The sequence below is a fragment of the Penicillium longicatenatum genome, assembly GCF_028827895.1.
Source record: "Penicillium longicatenatum strain IBT 33135 chromosome Unknown contig_2_segment0_segment0, whole genome shotgun sequence".
NCBI lineage: Eukaryota > Fungi > Ascomycota > Eurotiomycetes > Eurotiales > Aspergillaceae > Penicillium > Penicillium longicatenatum.
The window spans coordinates 5,482,192-5,504,107 of record NW_026643120.1 but is presented as its reverse complement, the minus strand read 5'-3'; the positions used below and the strand labels follow the sequence as shown (position 1 = coordinate 5,504,107).

The window sequence follows — 21,916 nt, the reverse complement described above, 5'->3', positions numbered from 1 at the left end:
AATCAAAAGAGAACAATGTCTTGCGGGTAATTCTCCAGGAATATATCCCATCGCTCGGTCGCACCGGACTCCCAGTATGCATGCATGGCTTGGCGAGCGGTTTCTACGTTCCCCATTCCGAATGATTCCATTTTAGCTATCCTCTGCTCGATGATCTTTCTCTGGACTGGATCATCGGTCTCGCATCCGACCGTGAAAACCGGCCACAATGTCAGAATATTCGATGATGATTCTCGGGGAATCATCTGGATCGTTTCGATGACCATATGGACTGCATAGACAGCCTTGGTATGGTGCTTGGGCAAGTCCTGTACACGACGGTACAGATGAAGAAGAGCCGTGTACAGAAATGCCCGATGGATACACTGCATTTCCACGGCTCGTTTCCTCGTCGCTGGATCAGGGTGATTCACCAAGGACGGATGAGCCGTCCGATTATACAGCGAATAGATCAGATTCTCCATGTCTCGGATTTCATCTAAGCTTTCTTCTCGCACTTGTGTATCGACCTCCTCATCTTCGGAATCGTCGTTCACGGCCATAACCCGCGTTCTTTTTTGCTGGATTCGCGCCATTCGCCCAATGCGCGAAATAATCGGGATCAGATCTAGCGAGTAGCCTGTCCATTCGTCGATGTAGGTATCATCGTCGTTGGACGACCAGTATCGTCCGCCAGGGTTCGAGCTCTTGCGGAGACCGGAGACACCAGCGAAAATGTCTAGTAGGGCATACCACTTAATCACGAATGTCTCCAAGGGGGTTTTGGTGTCTTCTTCGGATGAGGACTGGAAGGCGGATAGAATCAACTTGTTGGCGCCCGAGAGATGTATTCGCCATGTGCTTAGATCGCCAGAGATCACGTCTGAGGTGCATAACGCGAGAGCCGTGCTGATGGTTTCCAGTTTTCCGGCTTGTTTGGGATCTAGCATTGCTCGTCTCAGGCCATTTAGAGCTGCATTGGTAAATTTGGCAATGCTACTTTCCATTTGGACGGGCATGTTTTCGTGTCGTCGAGCGTAGTGGGAACAGGCACATGCGAGGAATGCGTTTAGGAGATGTGGATTTGACATGGCGGACTGGAGGAGGTCTTCTCGTAAAGGGTTTCCCGTTAGTGAGAGAGGGAAGATCACGTCGGCGGTTGTGTTGATGTAGTGGTGGAGGAAGAAGCGACTTTCGGGTGAAGAGCTGAGCTGCGCGGGATTGTTGGAGAGTGCATAATGTATTCGTTGCGTAAAAGGAGAGATATCTGGGAAATCAGGGTGTCCGTATCGATTTTTTTTCTGTTGATCTCGCTTGTTGAAAGGATATCGCCGAGCCAGAGATTGCGATAGCGTGGTAACTTGACTTGCATCGGTCGATGGTTTTCGTTCTGCTAATCCAGGTTCCGTAGTATAAATCAGATCCCCATCAGTATTAATCTCGCTTGGTATAAATCGTGAATGCTCCTGCTTGGCCCATTCTACTGAGTGAGTCGTGCCTAAATCAAGGACACTCGCCCCCATTGGCATTGGGCCCTCGAACATCCATTCTCCCGAACTTGCGCTCGAACTAGAGAGTGTAGAGGGCCGCCGATCGGGCGGTATTACCTGCGAAGAGGCAATACTAGCAGAAGCATTGACTGCCTCGGGTGGACTTTGAGAATCGCTCTGCGATTCACTCTGGCGACGGTTCTTGAACGGTCTCCCGCCCGTCCAGGAAAGCTTGAACTCATATTTGCACTTTTCTGGTCGGTGTTTACATCGAGTGCAAATTGGTTTGCCCTCGTCACACTGCATGTGCATTAGCCATTGTTCCCATTGTTATCCCCTGTACAGCGTGTGCGCCGGGGGTGTTAATCCTTGCTACCTTTATTCTCCTCCTTTTGCACTCCACGCACCCCGTCCTCATTTTGGAGTGGGGGCGGATCGACCGAGTGGCTGTGTGGCCCTCGGGCAAACCCGCAGAATCCATAATGAAGATCGCACGGGCATCAGCTGGTGAGGTTTGAGAGATTGTTGTCTAGAGTGATCTGACTCTCTCCCGGCCGATTATCTAACACCTGGTAAGATTCATGGGTAAACTTCATGATTCCAGAACGGCAACTTGCGCCCAGGCATTCGAAGCTAATAGTTGAAGTGGAAAGGATAATCGGATCGTAGGCCAATCAAACCCTGGGGCGGGCGGGGGAGCTGCATGATTTGATAACGCGCCAAGAACAGTAATTGGTGTGGATAAATGAAGCAAATCTGGTTGGCGGTGATATCATTGGCTTTTCCCTGGGTAAAGGATGCAGCCTTTCGTTAATCCAGGGTTCACTGTCATATTTTTGGGACCGTACCAGCCATTGTTGGAAATTGATGCATCAGATGGAGTCCAATGAGACTGGGACACGGGTTAATAAGCGACCAGTCTCTTCCACATTAGCCGGGAATTTCGATCCGAAGCCTAAAGGCAACACGGAGCATACCCTCCATCGACGTAGCCTTGTTCAGATCAGACGTGCCATCTCTTCAAATGGAAGGAGACTTGTAGTCTGCGCCGTCCCGTACCCTTCATGGGTCACGTGCTTCACTGCCCCGCTGTCAACGATGCTGAATTTCCAGTTGTTTTAACACTTCCAAGGCTGTTTGCAGAAATGTCGATGATCTCAGCAATTCCAAGATACCTATTGAGCTAGGCATTGTTAACTTTGAAGTTGGAGTTAGTTTTGTCGGTTATCGGATATTGAGATGAGCTAAGTTGAGAGCTAGTGGGACGAGGAAGCTTATAAGACTGAAGAGGCTCCTTCCACTCCACATTAAAATGGATTTTCCCCATAGTTTGCCTCCCTTGCCAATGTCCCTTCAATGCAGTCTTGTGCCACTATTCACTCTATTTCATTGGTTATGGACTGGTGGGATCGCACCGAAATACCTGTTTCGGTATAGCTCGGACGCGGCTCTGAAGAATCGCACCGAGATATACCTTAAGGGAAGTTGTCTCGAGAGATATGTAGAGGACGCACAGGTGTCATGCATTTTCGAGGAAAGCCACTTCACGTGCATGTTATCGTTTCTCAGATTGGCAGAACCAATTTCCCAGACCGCTGCAACGCATTCCTCCAGCATACATCTTCATGACTATCTACAATCGCCCAAACTTCCAGGATGATATTCCATTGTCGGCTGAAATTCCCCAAATTATACCTTTGGACCTTTCCCCACCACTCAACCCATGGCTGGCGGTCGACAGCTTCGCAGGCGGCGATAAAACCAGGCCAGGACATGGGAGCTCCATATCTCTGGTCCTGCATATCGTACTCCTTGTTCTGTTCCGCTATAGTGAGATTTTCCCAGACATTCAAGACCTCCAGCTGGGGATCGATAAAAAGGTGATTTTCAATGGCTCGGTAATAAAATATCAACAAGGCGCTATGGAATGCGCAGGCTTGTCGGCGAACGATTTCGAGCATGCTCATTGCTGCTTCAGACTCTGCTAGGTGGCAGTCGTCTGTTGCTAAGTTCCAGGTAAGTAGCTCGGCTCTTAGAGCGTTGCGTGTTTTTTGAAGCGAGATGGGTATATCTTGGCCGCCATGTCTTGAAAGAGCCTCTGCGATTTGGCATGTTCGATGAAGAAGATTGCCTAAGGTCGGAGTGACTCCGTAAATGTACTCTATGTGAGTATCACTGCTGCTGAACAGTGGTTTCTCAAGACGCCATTCATCGGTAATCTGGGTCACCTGAAGCTCGGTTGACGTGGTTCGGCCAAGGAGAGTCAGAAAATGACATATACTATTGACCTGCTGACTTGGACATTTAGAAGCCTTGGATTCGTGACACTCTCGTAGCTGTCGGCAGCCTTTCAGGTGAATCGGAAAATCGGCATCCTCGCCCGTTATAGTCTAATTTGTTAGCGTATCTACTCCGTCAGAAAACATCAAAGCCACTCACATCAATCGTCACTAAAGATAACATTGCGGTCATTTGAACGGTATATAGATGTGAATCATCGCTATCGATGAGCGCCAGTTTCAATGCTTGCAGAGCCTTGGTTCTATGTCGAAAGCCCAGACGGTTAAACTTTTCCGATCCACCAGTGAGGTTCCGAAGATGAAATGCAGCTGACGATAGTAGCCCATGAAAGATCGCAGTTGACGCCGTAAATGATGGCGCAGGATGTTGCGCGAGAAAAAGATCGGGGCGCCCTTCAAGAGCGAACGGGACGTAAGTTGTCCGCCATGGGTTCCCAGGATGAAGGACTGGTTGAAGAAGACCAGCGACATGATCTTTATAATGATACAAGAGAAGTGAGATCTCTGAGTCTTGAAAAAGAGGCAGGGAAAGCTCAGAATGAGGTGTCGATGGAGAGCTAGATACAAGACACCTGGGTCTCATGAGGAGTTCACCGTAATCATCTGGATCTATAGCAGACTCGCCAGCTATGTGAGCGCTGAAAATAGCGAAAGATCCCATACACACCGTGTTAGATGGTGCATCGATATTATCAAGCGTCGACAAGATCTTGTCGACTTCTTCATCTGGCAAGTATATCGAGCTGGTCCGATCTACGAGGGTGAGCACCTGGGTACCTTATGGGAATCATCCGAGGCATACCTACCGAGCACAAGACTTCTGCGATGAACCTTGCGGCAACCTTCTTGCTTTCCCGTAACCCAATACAGATTCACATCATAGCCAGCACATTTTAGACCGGATCGCTCACAAATGCCACATCCATTCTCTTGGCGTTCATCGCATTTCGTCTTTCGAGACCTGCAGGTCCAGCATCTGCACTATATAAGCTTCAACGCTAATCACTGTCCTCCATACGGATGGCATACCCCGTATAAGTAACTGATTTCAACTTCTTCGGCCGGGCAGGCCTAGTGGAGCGTAAGCGGGGCTTGCTCGGGCGGAGAAATCGGGTTTGCAGGTCCATCGTGGAGGGACTGGTTTACAGGCCAAGGCAACGGAGATCGGAGGGGAAATCGATTTCGTGAGCTTATCATGCCCCCGAAGTCTTGAAGTCGTAATCGGCTTATCATGATAACGGCTGGCGCTAAAATGCGGGCAGGAACCAGCTAGGTATGATTGGTGATTGATAGTACTTATGAACACGAGTCGTTCGGAAGCGCTATAAACCCCCTTCATATACCATGCCTGCCCGGCGATAGGAAATAGATTCATCATTATACTTACGCAACATGCATCTTGCCCTTCCTCCCGTGAAAAGAGAACCCAATGCCCAGAACGGGTTCAAACCTTTGTCCAAACCACTACCGAACGATGTTCAAAGCTCATCAGAAAAAGCCAGAACAACCTCTGGGCCATTCAAACGTCTTGCTTCTTTACGCTCCATCCTTCCCAGATACAAATTCTAGGGTAAGCAGCCTCTTTGTCAATCATCAATCACTCCACCTTATATTGACAGCTTTGAATAGAACTCCGGGGGTTTCCTACATTACACGCATTACGATGATATGGTGCATCGTTTACTGTGGCGTTGGCTGGGGAAAGGTTTAGCGTATATGAATTAATAACATAGATTGAAACAACCGTGATAGACGACAACGAAGGTTTTTGTATATTGTTGCCTTGCTCCCGTTCAGAGCCAAGATGAAGGTTTAACTGTAGATCTATGCTTGATAAGAAAGAGTGGAGGATAAAGCTCCGACAGGGCCAACAGACACAGCCCGTGTGCTACTGTTGAAGTCTGACTCAATAAATTCAGACACGTAAGACCCGAAAAAGACCGCCAGCTCCGAATTAATACTTACATTAATTTCACAACTTACTCTGGAGGTACTGGTTCTTGCTCAGCCAGGACTCGACATCCTCGCCGTCGCGCTGGATCCAGTTGACCTTGGCGCGGATGGCGTCAAGGCTCTGTTCAACGGCACGGTCGTATCCCTGTAGAAAAAAAGATCAGATATGCAATGGAAGAAGAAAAGTGTGGGAAGGAACCAACCTTAGTATCCTTAGAGTCGAAGAAGGCCTGAACGTCCTTGAGCTGGGCTTCAGTGGCGAAGGCACTGGTAGTCATTTGCACGACAGTACCCAGCATACCGAGGGACGGGGGAAGGCGCTGGTAGACAGTGTCCCAGTTCTTCTGGAGCCAGGTCCAACGAGCCTGAATACCGGCCGTGGAGCCGCGAAGACCGCCGAGCGGCATGTAGATATCCTGGTTCTTGACCTCGTCACCCATGGCCAGGTCGAGAGTGCGCTGGATGAGAGCCGGGTCCTCGGAGGCACCGAGGCAACGCAAGGCAGTGGTCTTCTCGTCAGAAGTAGGGGCATTGCGGAAGCGGTCCAGCACAACTTCGTACTCCTTGACGCCACCGTGCTTCAGAACGATGGTGAAAACGCTGCCACGAATGTTGGGGTGAATGGCGGAAATGTCGCCGGCAGCAAAGCGGCCGAACATGTCCTGGGCAGCCTTGATGACAACCGGATCGTCGGCCATACCGGCGGAGCCGAACATAAGAGCCTTGAACTGCTGCAGGATGTGGTCATCGTTCTCAGAAAACTCCCAGCCCAGCTCGTGAGCCTTGGCGGAGACGAGCGAACGCTGGAAAGCCTTGAGCGCGTCCTTAGTCTTGGCATCCTCAAAGAGCCAGGCACCACGCAGGGTGGCGATACGGGAGAGCATCTCAGTCCAAACAACAAATTCGGACTCGGTATCGAGACCCTGGAGGAGCGACAGCAGACCAGAGGTCTTCTGGAAACCAGAAGCAGACAGAGCACCAGAGTCGGCAATCATACCAGCACGGTCCTCAACAGTGAGAAGACCATCACGAGCAGCCTGTCCCAGCTTGCGCAGGCGCTCGGGAGAGTAGGAAGTGCGGTAGATGGCGGAGTGGTCGGCATTAAGCTTGTAGAAGTCCAGATCAGGGACCTTGAACTCACCCTCACGCTCAGTCAACATAGTAGTTTCATCGACGGAGTCCTTGGTGCGCAGGCCGAGCATGCAAGGGTAAAGGACCTTATCCTCCTCGGGGCGGACGTCACCAGTACGCAGGAAGCGGTTCTGCTTCAGGCTGATAGACGAGGTTTCTGGGTTTTCAGTGACGCTAAGGACGGGGAAACCAACGTTCTTAGTCCAGATGTCCATGACCGACTGAACAGGCTTGCCACTGGCGTTGGCCAAAGCAGCCCACAGATCACCAGTCTGGGTGTTGCCGTAGGCATGCTTGCGAATGTAGTCACGGACACCCTGCAGGAACACATCCTCTCCCAGGTACTTGGAGATCATGCGCAGTACAGACGAGCCCTTGGAGTAAGAGATAGCATCGAAAATCTGGTTGATCTCATCGGCGCGCTTCACAGGGACCTCAATGGGGTGACTGCTACGGAGCGAGTCGAGCGACAAAGCGCCCTGGAGGTTATCAATGACATAAGTCTGCCACACCTTCCATTCAGGGTAGAACACATTGCAAGAGTACCACGACATCCAGGTCGCGAAACCCTCGTTCAACCACAGGCCATCCCAGAAGTCCATGGTGACCAAGTTACCGAACCACTGGTGAGCCAATTCGTGCTGGACGGTCTCGGCAATACGCTCCTTTCGGGAGGCACCGGCGTTCTTCTCGTCCAAGAGCACATCAACGATACGGTAGGTAATCAAACCCCAGTTCTCCATAGCTCCCGCGCTGAAGTCAGGCACGGCCACCATGTCCATCTTCGGCAGTGGGAAATCATTGTCAAAGGCCTTCTCGTAGAAAGCAAGGGTCTTAGCGGCGAGCTCCAGAGAGAAGCGACCGTGTTCGATATCCTGGTCGGGGGTGGCGTAGACGCGAACTGGCACTCGGAAGTTGTTGGTCTCAACATAGTTAAGGTGACCCACGATGAAGGCAATCAGGTAGGTCGACATCTCGGGCGAGGTGTTGAACTTGACAGTCTTCTTACCACCCTCAATATCGGTCTCGGATGCCACATCCATGTTGCTCAGGCAGGTCATGCTCTTGTCTGCAATCAGGGTCACGGTGAACTTGGCCTTGAGAGCGGGCTCGTCAAAGCAGGGGAAGGCGCGGCGAGCGTCCGTCGGCTCCATCTGAGAGGTGGCGATGTACTTGGTCTCACCATTGTGCTTGTATGAGGAACGGTAGAAACCGGCCATGTTATCGTTCAGGATACCAGTGAAGGTGAGCTTCAGCTGGGCATCGGACCCCGCAGAGAGGGCGTGGTTGAACTTGATGGTAGCGGTCTGCGCATCCTTATTCATGAAAATTTCCGGCTTCGACTCTACTACTGTGCCTTTCGACAGAACGGTTGCGCTGTGGATATCGATCTCGTTGGAGTTAAGGGAGATAAAGTCGGTGTCCTCAGTCACCTGCAGGCTGAACACGGATTGTCAGTGTCACAAGCTCCCTGTAGCTGTGCATGCTTTCCCATTGTGGTTACATACTCAATAAGGACGGATCCTTCGTAGGTGAACTTCTCAAAGTTGGGCTCGAGGGTCAAATCATAGTGCACAGGCTTCACGTTGGTGGGCAGGACCTCACGGCCCTGGACATTGGTCGAGCCGGAGACCTCGTCACGACGGGAGTGACACATTCTGCGGTATGAACAGTATCTTTTGGAAGTTTGGGCGAGAGGATTGGAGCGCGGGCGAGTCGGTCTTAAAGTTGTCGCAGACCGAGGGGCGGAGTGAAAGAGGGGGAGGGGGGATCTGGCGGAAAGAAGCGGTGGCTTTGCTTTTGAATGAAGCAGCGCACGCGTGGAGAAACGTCGCATTAGGCGACCACGAATCCCCTAGAAGGGTTGAAAAGCGGGAAACAAAAAGAAGGTGGCGGGGGATAAGGCCCAATAATAATACAGAATGAAAAATTATATAGTACAATATTAATTGAACAATGAAGCATAAAGGGGAGAAATCGGTCAATTCGGAGAACAATCATAAGGAAAAGAATGGATCCGGCAGAACCCTGTCCGGGGCAGGCGGTGACGCTCGTGGATCTCTTATAAAACTCAGTCAATTCGTCCTTTCGATTTTCCTTCCTTTAACAAACGCAAGTTTAAACCAGCGCATGCCTTGATATACCACGGCAGATGACTGTGGGCCAGTATCTTCTTCGAAGAACTGTCCCGTCTTGCAAGACTATTTCTCCACTCAGTTTGAGGGGCTCATGATAGCTTCCGCTACATGAATGGGCATCCATAGAAGCATTGGGACATTTCGTTGCTAATACCCTACAATCTTACAATACATACGGAGACTTGAGTCAGCACAAAGAAATTGTATTCTAAAGTCGTCCTAAATCATGCCTATATGGGTTTATGTAGTCTTGTCGTGATGTAACGCCTGGTTCAATAGTCGTACAACCATTTTTGCCCACTTCTTCGTTCTTAGCAAATAAGGATCCCCCAATGACTGCTCAACGAATTTTCTCTGGTGGCAGTAAAATGAATCCAACCCACTTGCTGAAAACTCCGTCGGAGTCCGTGATACTACATTACTCAATGTTCCAGCCAGTCTCTGCGTGTGTGTGGGACCAACCATTCGCATCTGCAATTGAAAAGAACGGGCACATCTAAAGAGTACATAAATCACTCCCAGCCGTTGGGCACCCCTGGCACTATAACCATACAAAAATCTGCTTGAAAAACCACTTGATCTACGCCCATCCTAGCAGGAAGGCGTATGCTGTATACATTGCGATGGCTAGAAAAATGGGACTTTTGGTAGACATGTTCGAGATAATACTTTTCACCACCGTTCCTTATACAAAATCCAGCTCCTATTCTTTCCCTTTAGTTCAAATATCTATTCGCATTGGAATTGTCCGTCTGAGTCATCGATTATTTACTTTGGGATCGCACTACCCCATTCGAGGTAGTCAGCTATGCCTGCCATGGCGATAAAATTACCGTTCACTCATATATACAGCGATAGACCGAGACTTCCATAGAGCTGAAGAACGGTACCTGGCGTAGCAAAGACATCTGTCCTAGTCACCCCAATTAAATAAGTGGCGTGGCGCTGAAAACGCCTAATCTGGCGAGGATTGTCGGGCGACGCTTTAGAGACATATCCTTCGTCTTTAAGATGTTACGTAATCCATAGGCTTAGGGTTGAGTTTATACTAACTATGCGATCGACCAGGACTCGAGTTCTAAATCAAGTTAGCCCAAATCTAAGGAAAATCTGAGTTAGTGGTTCGGGCTGAATCATCCAAATAGATCGACAGGGTCTAAGCTTAGAGTGGATGACAGGTATCATGATCACAACCGACCTTTGGGTCCAAGAATGACAGGGACAATAACAATCACAAGATTTTATCAAAGTTATGCTACCTTCGCGCTTTTCAGCTTGAGCTATTGTGGGGGGGGTTTCCAATTTTCCGATTATATTACTGCGAAACTGTACGTGCTCACAGTAACTATCAAATACCGCTGCCTGCTCAGGAGCCAAATTAGAAGCAAACTATTACCCATAGAAATAAATCACGCCATTGGCTCAGTGTTTTACTTCAGATGATGCAAAAAAGCGACATTTATTGTGTTGAGCGACCTATGAAGAGGGGGCATTGATTGTATGATCGCATAATCACCTCATAAGACTACAAAACCACCGCAAAGTTTCTATACTGCCTGGATCAACCCAAAGGAATTGTATATCGAAATCATTGATGCGACATTATTGTGGCTACTTGATCGGGGATACGATGCTACGCAATGTAAGACAGGAAAAGGAGATTTCAAAGATTACCATGTCTCATCTAAGCATCACATATATGCAAGTAAATCCACCAATTCCATTCCAATTCTGATCTCCAGTCATGACCAAACTCCCAGACCTAGTGCATCGAGTTCAAAAAAGACAAAAACGATCATACAATGATAAGATGGCCAATCTGTATACCACAAGTCCAGATAAACGCCGGTAAAAAACCAATCCAGAGCAAGAAAAATAACCAAATAATAACAAATTCAAAGCCAAGGAAATGAATGAACTCCTCTTCCCCTGTGCATGGGATATATGGCGGACGCAGTAAAGTTTCAACATGAATTGAGGGCATCATAGACAGTGTGGGGTGACGTAAAGGTCACAAGTAAGGAGGTGAAAACAGACGAAAAGGACGTCTGGCCATGGTAGATTATACATGATGAACCAAGGCATTGGGGAGCAACAAAACGGCATGAATTGCTTTGTCATCGAGATTAAGGGCTATAAGATCACCGAGGTGGTGTAGCCGCTGTGGCGTGTGAGATGGGAACCAAATTGGAAGACGGCATGCGACCACCACCCAGAGAGGCCGTTGGCGCCGATGAGCGTTTGGAGAGGACAGCGAGCTTTTTACGGAGAGATGTCAGGCGGCCACGCATGCTAGAGACCACTGTTTGAGATATTTAGCACTTGACCATGTTTGACGAAACAACAGATATCACTCACATTTGACGACAACCTGGCGATCCTCCCCATGCATATCGTCCGAGGAAGTCTTGTCACTTCCGTTAGAGGCTTGATCACCCGTGACACCCGACGCCGACTGCGATCCGTCATCCTCAAGAATAGCCTCCAACATACGGATAGCAGTAACGTAAGCAATCTCACACCCGGCGAGGTCTTCACTAGTCAACTCGTTGATGGCCGCAGCCCGGCTCATCTCCAAAGCCCGGTCATACATCAACCTCTCGGCAGTAACTCCAGGGCTGACGACAACATCGGCTGATCCGTAGGAAGCCGCAGTAGATCCGACAGAACGGTTATCTGGGTGACCTGGATGATCGAGTGGCAATCGCCTTTGCGCTTCGATAAGCTTCAGTCGAACAAATTCGGCCTTCTCTAGCACTTCGTTAAACCGGCTTCGGACCCACTGGACAACGTTGTTTATGCGAGTACCGGCTAGCACGCTGGTGCCATCGCTTCGGTTCGAATGATCTCCATAGGAATCTTCTCTGTTCTTCCTTGACCACCAAGCCCCTGCGATGTCCATAGACTTTGCAAGTAATGCCAAGGCTTTGACGTAAAGGACCAGTGCTTCTTCAGAAAGAGTCACAATAGCGTCAACCGTCAAGCCATCATCACCAGAGTCATCAGCATCGGTAGCTTCATTCGGCCTCGGGGGATCAATGTTCGCCGAAGGTGCCAGCGGGATAAGCTGCTTATACTTTACTTCGGCGAATCCATAGACAACATCACTGCGGGTTGCACATTCTTCAATCACCGAAACTGTCCTGTAGTCTTCATCGAAAGCAGCGTTGGTCTTGGGGCCCTCTCCCATAAGCATCAGGCTCGCTTGAGCAGCTGGATAGGCTGGGAATGGGTTATAGGTCAGAGGTGGCGACCGCCCTCCTTTGGTGACGGCCATCGGAGGCGAAAAGCCCATGCCGAAAAGACGGCCACTGGCCATGTTGAGAGCTTTGGAAATCGCCGATGTTGCCGATGATGGGCTCTGTCCATACCGGCGCTCGTATGAATGTTGTCGCTGGTGCGTTGAGTCTGCTCGGGCACGGTTGGAAACAATTTGCATAGCTTTGGAAGCATTTCCATGCGGAGAATTTGATGATACGGTTGGCAGCCCTTGGGTGGTTGCACGCCGAGGGGGGCCACCTGTCTGGCCCCGGGCAAATCCACCTTGAATGCGTGGACTGTGCGCAAGCTCATCGGCAAAGGCATTGACTTCAACCGCCCTCTTTTCCACAACAACATAGTCTCTCTCAAATGCCACTTCTTGGGCCGCTCGTTCGTTTTCGGCCTGGGATCGGTCCAGTTGTGACTTGGAAGGCCCCGAGTACGTATTCCGATTTCGTTGTCGATCCATCGCAGTGGCCGCAGCATTTCGATCAACAAGCTCCTGTCGTCCAGGAGCTGTAGCATGAGTAATTGCGCCTGGTCGTTGCGGTGGAGTACTACCACGGGGATGCTCCTTAGAAACGCCTGACGCCGGCCTATCTGCACTCCCTGCCCGACGAATCGGTGAAGAGCTCAATGGGGAGTCTGTAGATTTGCGGCGATTGATAGATGCTCGATGGGGAGGCGGATACGTCATAGGCTCTTCTTGATCCGCAAGATACGGTGAATCTTTGTCGGATCTTGGATCGGGTCGAGGTTCAACCCTGTATGGTCTCGGCTCATTGAGGTCCTCTGTAGAGAGGCGTCGCGGCTGGGGTGCGTCGTCGGCCACCAAACCGGGGATAACATCAGTTATAACATTATTATTGAAGAATTCTGGGAAGTTTAATCGTTCCACCGGGTTACGCTTCAAGAGGCCCCGTATCAGCTTCTTCATGTTATCCGAGGCTGGGTTTTCCTCTGGAAATCGAATTCGATCCTCTCCTTTTTCAATCCTGCGGAGTAGCTCAACATGGTTTGTGGCGCGGAATGGAGGTCGTCCTACGACCATCTCATAGAGTACGGTTCCAACAGACCAGAGGTCAGCTTTGGCATCATACTTCTCGTACCGAAGGATTTCAGGCGCCATATATAGCGGGGACCCGCATAAAGTCTCTGCTAATGAAGTCGCTGGTAAGGACCTCGCAAACCCGAAATCGGCAATCTTGAGCATCGGTAGAGACTCCAGACCTGTAATCGGCTCGTAGGAATTATCGCTACCTTTGAAAGGAATGACTTGGGCCGTACCACTCCGGTACGAGGAAGGTGAAGGACAAAGTAGGAGATTTTGAGGCTTGATATCGCGATGAATGAGGTTTCGATCTCGAAGGAACTGTAGTGCGCTAGCAAGCTGTTTCAGAAAATGTCGAGTCACGACCTCGTTTAACGCTCCGCCTGGTGGATTCGGGTATTTGGCAATCATATCGCGAGTATATCGATGACCAGCAAGGGTATCACGGCGTTTAATAAAAAGTGATAAATCTCCCAAAGCACAGTATTCCATGACCAGATGGATATGTGAGGTGGATTCGTGGCAATCGATAAGCGCGACGATATGCGGATGGTGCAGCCCCTTGAGGATATCGATTTCGGAGGAAAGGTTATCTTTGAGCTTCTTATTAAGCTTTGACATGTTGACAGACTTGATGGCTACAAAGGTGCGTGATTTCTAGTATATTCTCAAAGGTTAGTGGCAAACTCAAGCAGCTTCTCAAAGGATCGCCATTCATGACTCACAGTATGAACACCCTGATAGACTGTTGCAAAGCTCCCTCGACCGATCTCATCGAGTCGTGTATATCGCCCGATAGACATCTCGGGGCGGGTGGACTCACGAGACTTCCGGGTGTGTTGGGAAGTCATGGCTGTCACAGAGCAGCGGGAAGGCTGCCTTGATACCCCACAAAGAAGCTATGAGGACGATCCGAAGTCAACCACCCCCCGACTACAACTACCGCAGAAGTACTGAAGACGGCTGGCGCAAGTAGAGGCCCATCAGGGGAGCCAGGATGGAGAGTGAAGCTGTAGGTATTCCTTGAAGGATGGAAGGACGATAAAGCAGCAGAAGAGCGACGGTGGAAAGGAGCCGAAGGCGGCGCTATGGGACGAGGCCGGTTCAAGCGGCTCAGTAATTATGATACGGACTGGGTTGATGAAGACCCCAGCTCGCGATCTAGAGGATAAATGGTGTATGCACGTTATCCAGTAACGGTTCAAAACACCCGGGAGGCAAAAGTGGTGGGTGTATAGCAGCTTGGGGGGGGGGGTTTCTGCAATAGGATATAAGGGGGAGAAGGCGAACCAAAGTTGTGGAAAATGCAAGGTCTAATGAGAGAGAAGGATGATGTGATGATTGAGGCGGGAAAGCTAGACCCAAGGACCGTGAGGGGTGTGACCGCCAAACGGGAATCAGTGTGATAGGGCGAGGGCGGTCAGGAGGGGTGGGTCACTAGATCTGATGAAATCAAGTTGTCTCGGTGAGATAATGATAGAAAGAACAAGAAATCAAGCAAGAAGAAAGATGTAAAGTGATAAATATGGGAACAAGGGAATTCAGGCAAAAAAGGGGGAAAATTAGATCATGCAGGCGCCCAGAGAGTACTCTGATCCCCAAGGTCACTAAATATGGGGAGTGATAACTGATTGGACGCGATTAGATAAAGCCCGAGATCGGCACGATAACGCCCCCCAAAGCTTATCGCTTGAGAACGAAATGGAGTAGAGAGGGCAGTTGAAAGAAAATCGTCTAGATTGAATCCATAAGTCGTTATGTAGTATACAGAATTTACAAAGGCAGATTCCTCCGCCATTCTATACAAGGATCCACTATCTCCACGCATCAAACACCTAAGCCCCGCACCAAGAGCCACAGCACCACGGGCACCACGACGTTATCATTGCAGCCAGTGAGGATCGCCTCGGTGGCGCTCGTTCCACCTGCCGCTAATCCGGCCTTGCAGAGTGTCCAGAGCCAGAACCGAACGGTCGAGGTGGGTGCCTCGACCCATTCGCTGCCAGCCACTGGCCAACCTCCCACCATCAGCCAGGCACGAACAGCCAACAATCCAACACTGACCGCTACCACAAAAGCCACACTGCCTTCCAGCGACTTTCCCCCGCCCCAAAACCATTTCAATCTTCCGTAGCGACGCCCAATAAGCGATGCGGCTGCATCGCCCATGCCAACACAGATGACTCCACTGACCATGCTGGCGTCGCGCGCAGGCACGTCCCAGCCAACCCAAGGGCCCTGGTCATTGCGAGCAAGATCAGACAATGATAACCAGAGTGGAATAGAGCATCCGATTAGCAAAAATATATGCGAAATAATGACAGGTCCTCTGTGGTCCCGCCCGTCTACATATGGCGCCAAGAAGTATGTCAGTGGCCGAGAGATGGGAGGTAGCTGGGATGCCCGGAAGAGATCTAGGAGCAAAAAGATTGAAAGTACCAGTCCCAATGCCAAGGCGCAGAAGGTCGGATCCACAAACACCGTAGGCAGAAACATCAACACCATCATCCCATGAAATACTTTGCGCCGTGTGTCAACCTCAGCGACCGAGCTGAGCTGGAACACCACTGCCAGTCCCATCACCAGTACCACGATGCAGTATGCACTCAGTAAAAGGCGAGTGTTGGCAGGTCCGAAAGTCGTCTGTCGGAGATGTTCAATCCGCCCGAACCAGCAAGCTGCATCTTCCAGGGTCGCATCCGGGCGCGGTGGCAGTTGGATCCAATACTCCAGATTCGTCATAAGCACCCAAAATCGAACTGCAGATAGGTTGCCAAACAAGTATCCAATCGCCCATCCGAATGGATCTTGACCTTGCAAGGCCTGCTTAGCCACATATATCCGGATCGGCCCCAAGATAATCACTAGTGAGACAGCGTATATGTAGAGTGCATATAACCACTTGCGGACTTGTGCTTGAGGTGCAGTCAGCGATAAGAATGACGCGAGCCCAGGCCCCATCAATTTCTTCCGCCGTCCACCGGGCGTAGTTCGGACCCGTTCTTTCTTCTGCACAGCTTCATCCAGGACGGAGATCGTATGCCGGCGGCGCTGTCGCTGTCCAGCGCGATAGTGCTTTTCAAAAACTTCCTCGGTAGTGACATTTCCTACTGCGGACATTGGTTCAGCCGAAGGGGCTTTTTCACGCATGATTTTCGCCTTGCGTGGCGTGGGAACTGCACCGGGCCCATCGCTGTCCGATGTAGGCTCATCGGAGACGCCGGTTCCGCTTAACTTCTGACAAAGACGGTGATCCATCATATTTATGAATCGCCTTGGCGATTGCGAGCCGCGTAGAGAGCGGCGAAACTTCCAGCTAGGAATACGAGCCAGTGCAACCTCCCAACGTAGGACATCCCGGCCTAAAGCAAACATGCACATCCCGCCTAGCCAAAGCAAGGCTTTCAAGATCTCCGCCTGGGGCGATGTCGCAAACAAATACAAATTCAATAATGCAGTGGTTAACAGCTGGAGCTCGGCTGGGAGAATGCTGGTTGTCAACAAAAAGTCTAAAGTGGGTATCAACGCTTGATGCAAAGGAAAAAGAAGAATCAATGTTTCGGCATCGTGCCCGCGAAGCGACAGCGGTTTGGGAATCGTAGAGTCAAGAGAAAAGTGTTCCGAAATGAGAATAGGCACCAATGTAACCATCCAGTGCGGGAGACTCAAGCCATTGGACCAGTTGTGTAACGGTATGACGGGTGCGGGGATAGACGAGAGACTGAAGATGATGTTTGGCATGATCAGGGACGGACGATAGTTCGCCAGCGATATCGAAACAAATATCGGAATGAGGATCGGGTACAGGAGCGGAGCGGGATCGAAGCTCGAGGGAACATTGAAGAATGGACGTTTAGATGGTCCATACGACTTGCGGGTCCTTGCAATACAGACAATGACAGGATATGAAGCATACAACCCGAGGAGCAGGAGACCATGGGTAATGAGCTCTGTACCACCATTAGTATAATCCAAACAATTCGCCTTTTGAAATTCACCATACCTTTTCTCCATTCCCACGCAAGAGAGTGAGCTTCTTTCCTTAGTAAAACCACCGCCCCAATCGACAAGAGAAGGACTGTTTCCAACAGCCGGCGCAAGATCTCAATCCGCCTCTTCGCCTTCAGCTGCTGAGCCTCGGCTGCCTCTCCCTCCGCCTGCTTTTCCTCGGAGCTTCTCCGGGAACCCCGACTAGACTGTCGTGCAAGTGAGGGCCACGGATGTAATGTAGGCAACCAAGCATCGGAGTCGACGAAGCCATTTCCGCCGGAGCGCAAGCCCTTACGCGGCCGAAGCGGCGGCGCAGGAAGACCTCTTAATATCCCCGTACTCTCATCGTCTGCTTCAGTACCGCTGTCGCTGGGTGTCCGCGAGGACTTGGAATAGGGAGTTAGAGGTTGGAGACGGTCGCCTTGTTCAGAAGGGGTGCGGGATCCGAGACGTCGGCTATGGTGGTAGGGATGTGGAGAACGAGTGAATTGTCGCAGATCTTCGGCGATTAATTCAGAGCTTGTGGCAGGTGTGCTACTGCGTGTGAGCACTTCCTGTTCCTCCTGGCCCCGCGGTGAATTCATAGCGCCATTCCTAGGTTCATGGGTACGTCATCCCTGGGGAGAAGATAGAACGGTAGACGGAAAAGATGAGAGGGATATTCAGAGATGGGGATGTTAGCTTTGATCCCCTCGCAGATGTGAAAGGAAAAAGGCTAGAAAAAGAAGTGAAAAAGTATAAAGGAAAAAAAAAAGTTCGAAGTGACATCCGAAGCAGAACGTGGACGTTGTTATCTTTACTAAACGCGGAAACGGATTCTGCCTTATCACATGCTCGGGCGCACTTCGTCATTGCAACTTGTTTTGCTTCAAGGGTTTATCAGAGCAATAGAATGAGATCGAAGCACGTCACGTTGCGTTTCCTTGATCACCCTGATCGTTATTTCTTTGCCAATAGACAATACCTCGAGGATCAAGATACTGTTACCCAACATCTCAGCCAAGACGCAACGTTCGACATCTGACTGAAGAGGCTAGTCTAAAAGGAACTTACGACTCTTCTATTAGCATACCCTATGTTTCTCAATAACATGCTATTGGTTGCGAATGAGACTGGCAGGTCCCTCAGTGGCCTCATACAAATGCACTGTCTTGATCGCAGGTCCACAGGTGTCCTTTTCAATGTATTCAGCTCATCACAAGCTTGACGCACCAGTAAATGGTTTCCAAGGTATATTTCGAGTTCTATGTAATTAGTTCATCATTTTCATCATTCAAACTCCTTTGCGACAATGGCCGCTAATCAAATTGAGTCATGCTCGTTCTGTATAACCACTGCAGCTTTTAATGGTTGCCCTTCCCGACCCCAAATGGACCGGCATGGCACTACCTGGCCTGGCCAGAGATCCTCAGCCACAGGTTCTCTGGTGTAAAGAATCGCCTGGGAGATACCTTGTGTCTGACAGTGTGTGCTTATAGCTGAGCGCACTCTGTCTTCCAAGGAGCCCAAGGATTCGTCGTTGATATACTCTTGGCAAATATAGCTGTATCTGCCATCGATAGTCGCAGAGGTCGAGTCCTGGTTGCTCTCCAGTTGAGCTTTTTGACAGCGGCTACCCAGGCCCTGCCATTCGATATCACTGCCTCGAGGAAGCTCATCAACTTCGACGGCAAGGAATGGCGAGATAGTAGGAGTGTCTTCGTCAAGAACAGAGAATTTGGGCAAAGTGGCAGAAACAGCTTCAGGGACGAGCTCATCCGCCCGGCCTCCATACTTTATGTCCCACGCATCAAGCTGTGGGCCCTCATCTGAGTCGTCATCCTCGGCATCATCAGGCCGTGTATGCATCTTCTTCCAAAGATGCCACGCCACCTGGGCTTGGGTCTGAATGTGCTCCCCACCCGTCAAAAATGCAACGGCTCCTAACCACCAGTCCACTTCCAATTCTTCACCAATTCGCCACAGGTGTTGGAGAGCCAGTACGGCCCGTAGACGGTAATCCTCGAGCCACGACTTTCCTTCGGTGGCCACCTCCATAGAAGCCGGTTCAAGGGGGAATCTGACCAGCAATGTAGACTATTCTGCTCTCGTCACGTAGAGGAATAGACATAGCTTGGGAATAGGGGCCGATATTTGCTGGGGCCCAATATGACCGCGATTGAACGTGGAGGCCCTGGCGCCGATTGCGCGATCCCAAGTTCACCACGAAGGAAACCATCACCTTCACATTGGACGGAAGTGAATCACCACATGCGACGGTGACTCGGGCAGGGGGATTGGGTTTCTTGAATAGCGAGACGTAAACATTATTCATCAGGGCGAAGTCTGCCATTGAGCGCAGCAACACTGTAGCAAAGACGATGTCTTCTGTCGAGCGCGTTCCCGAATCAGCAGTAAAAGACTTCATCGCAAGCTGCACTTTGTCGACAATTGCATTCATCTGCTCACCAGCATCAGGGCCAGCCTCTGGGGCCATCAAGTTCGCCATCGTCCATGTCGATGCAGATCGATAATAAGTTGGCTCGCAGACAGACCAAGCAGGCGCTGAAGCCGTATTCTTGCTAAACATCAAATCTGTGTCCGCTAACTCCGGCTCAGTCAATGCAACAGAGACATCCTTCAACGCAGCCGTAAATTGTGCATCCAAAAAAGCCGGCCTTCTCACATCCTTGGGCTCAAGTTTCTTCTCTCCCTCCTCCGCCAACTTTGGGACGCATTTCGCCCCCTTCAACTTCAAATAACCAACACCCCCCTCTCCACTCCCAACGTTCCGTCCCTCGATTTCAATCCTACTCTTCCAAAGGAAAGAAGGTCCATCCAGCGCCAAAGTCTCATACTCACCTCCCCTCACCCAAAACCGCTCCCTTAATATCCTCCGCCGCCGCAAACCTCCCCATCCCCCTTGTCATTCGTCTCCGCAATACGCGCCCTGGGTTCCCAGATCCAGAAACATTTTCCCACAGATACCCATCGTCCAATCCACCCGACGCAACCTTAATCATCCTAGCATCGCACCCCACCGCCGCCATATCCTCAAGTAAGCCCGCCTCACTAACAGCGAGGGGATCAGCATCGCGCTCAACCGGCGCCGGGAGCGAGGGATACTTCCACAACCAAGCGAGCGGAACAAGACCCAATCTACCAGCAATATTCTCGATTCTTGTCCGCTGATACGTAGACAAGATAGCACCAGCCGAAACAGCATTTGCTTCGGGATGAGCTTCCATCACCCGACGCAAGAGTGGAACGAGAGATTCGGTCTCGTCTGTTGTAGTTTCAGCTGCACTGGATCCACTCTCAGCAGCTTGGTCTGCGGTATCGTGTCGGTACACTCTGGAGGTATCGACTGCCCCGCCAGTGATGGCAGCACGGTAAAGTGGGATGCCAAGCGCGGATTCATATAGAGGGATTACGCTGTGACCGATTGTTTGGTACATGAAACTGTCTATGTCGGCTTCTTCGTCATCATTTTCGGCTGATTGGGTGTTTTGCCTTAATTCTGGATGTAAATTTGCTAATGCGACAACTTTGTGGCCGTTGCGGATGCAGTGCAGGATGGAGTAGAGGGAGTCTTTGCCGCCTGAGATTAGGGCGATGACGTTTAAGCTTTGAGATGATTGAGACGGCATTTTGTGATTGATTGTAGGGATTAGGAAATATTGGATGTCTTCAAGGTTCAATCCATCTGCCCCGAGCTGTGTTGGTCAATGTGATGCATGGGGGTTTTTTTTGTTCCTCCCCGCCTTGTCCCTCTTATCGATAGCGTGATAAGCCATCTAGTGCCACCAGTTGCCAAGTTACCGCGTTTTCTTATCACCTAGACCAATATCCTTGTGGGCAGAAGCCATAAGAGAACCCAGGGTTTCAATACGTTCTACTAAGGAGACCAATATAGAGAGAATTATGCTTGTAATTTGATGTTGCTAAATCCACACCGGATGAAGATGACCTGAGACCAACACAAAAGGGCAAATGCAATACAAGAAGGGGTATGAAAAATGGGGGGATGATGACAAGAATAAAGATGACAAGAATAAGAAGGGTGGCCAAATTAACTTATACACGAATGTGACCAGCACAAGAATCAAAGACAAAAAAGCTCGAAAAGATATTACATCGAAATAAACAATTCAACAGATGAACGAAACGGAAGCGAAGTGAAGAAGTGTAAAGGATGAAAGATGGAGATTTTGAGGGGGAAAACAAAACCAAAAACCAGGATTCAAAAGCCCCAGGGCTGAGAGTCGAACTGCCCATGTTGGTTTCGTGTTGGTTCAGGTGAAAGAGAGAAAAAGAAAAGGACAAAAGAAATGACAAAGGAAATCGAACACCAGATCCTGCCACCTGTTCCGAAGGGACAGGATGCCATCTATTTTGGTTCTTTTTGCCTTCCCCTTTCATGGATTCCGAACGCCCATGAGTAGAAAGAACTTCTCCAAAAAACAGCCCTCGGGCGTGTTTATCCCCGATTTCCGATAAAGAGATGCAAAGAACCAAAAAGGTGTCATACACCGATGACCATGTTTCCGACACCAGTGTAAATGCCCGCGGACGCCAAACCCAATGAAGACACGATTGAGCTTCCTTAAAAAGACCCAGACCGAATGTATGTTATTATAAATG

General features: G+C 50.2%; 6 protein-coding genes across 6 annotated transcripts; 1 reads left to right on the top strand and 5 right to left on the bottom strand.

Annotated features, from left to right (window-relative positions):
• Positions 1 to 2: 2 nt before the first annotated feature.
• Positions 3 to 1,775, bottom strand: N7484_004558 (fungal specific transcription factor domain-containing protein; the record flags this gene model as incomplete). Its single annotated transcript, XM_057114978.1, has 1 exon — positions 3 to 1,775. The coding sequence occupies one exon, from the start codon at positions 1,773 to 1,775 to the stop codon at positions 3 to 5; it is 1,773 nt and encodes a 590-aa protein (XP_056975118.1).
• Positions 1,776 to 4,123: 2,348 nt separating this feature from the next.
• On the top strand, positions 4,124 to 4,330 carry N7484_004557 (uncharacterized protein; the record flags this gene model as incomplete). Its single annotated transcript, XM_057114977.1, has 1 exon — positions 4,124 to 4,330. The coding sequence occupies one exon, from the start codon at positions 4,124 to 4,126 to the stop codon at positions 4,328 to 4,330; it is 207 nt and encodes a 68-aa protein (XP_056975117.1).
• A 1,411-nt stretch (positions 4,331 to 5,741) lies between these two features.
• N7484_004556 (M1 family metallopeptidase) lies at positions 5,742 to 8,690 on the bottom strand (the record flags this gene model as incomplete). Its single annotated transcript, XM_057114976.1, has 3 exons — positions 5,742 to 5,867; positions 5,926 to 8,293; positions 8,362 to 8,690. 3 exons carry the CDS (start codon positions 8,688 to 8,690, stop codon positions 5,742 to 5,744), a joined length of 2,823 nt encoding a protein of 940 aa, XP_056975116.1.
• Positions 8,691 to 11,132: 2,442 nt separating this feature from the next.
• atg1 (serine/threonine protein kinase ATG1) lies at positions 11,133 to 14,154 on the bottom strand (the record flags this gene model as incomplete). The annotated part of the gene is made up of 3 exons (XM_057114975.1): positions 11,133 to 11,293; positions 11,350 to 13,960; positions 14,029 to 14,154. The coding sequence occupies 3 exons, from the start codon at positions 14,152 to 14,154 to the stop codon at positions 11,133 to 11,135; spliced, it is 2,898 nt and encodes a 965-aa protein (XP_056975115.1).
• Positions 14,155 to 15,130: 976 nt separating this feature from the next.
• N7484_004554 (putative phosphatidate cytidylyltransferase) lies at positions 15,131 to 17,877 on the bottom strand (the record flags this gene model as incomplete). Its single annotated transcript, XM_057114974.1, has 2 exons — positions 15,131 to 17,253; positions 17,307 to 17,877. The coding sequence occupies 2 exons, from the start codon at positions 17,875 to 17,877 to the stop codon at positions 15,131 to 15,133; spliced, it is 2,694 nt and encodes an 897-aa protein (XP_056975114.1).
• Positions 17,878 to 18,595: 718 nt separating this feature from the next.
• N7484_004553 (diphthine--ammonia ligase family protein) lies at positions 18,596 to 20,922 on the bottom strand (the record flags this gene model as incomplete). The annotated part of the gene is made up of 3 exons (XM_057114973.1): positions 18,596 to 19,352; positions 19,447 to 20,082; positions 20,135 to 20,922. The coding sequence occupies 3 exons, from the start codon at positions 20,920 to 20,922 to the stop codon at positions 18,596 to 18,598; spliced, it is 2,181 nt and encodes a 726-aa protein (XP_056975113.1).
• Positions 20,923 to 21,916: the final 994 nt, after the last annotated feature.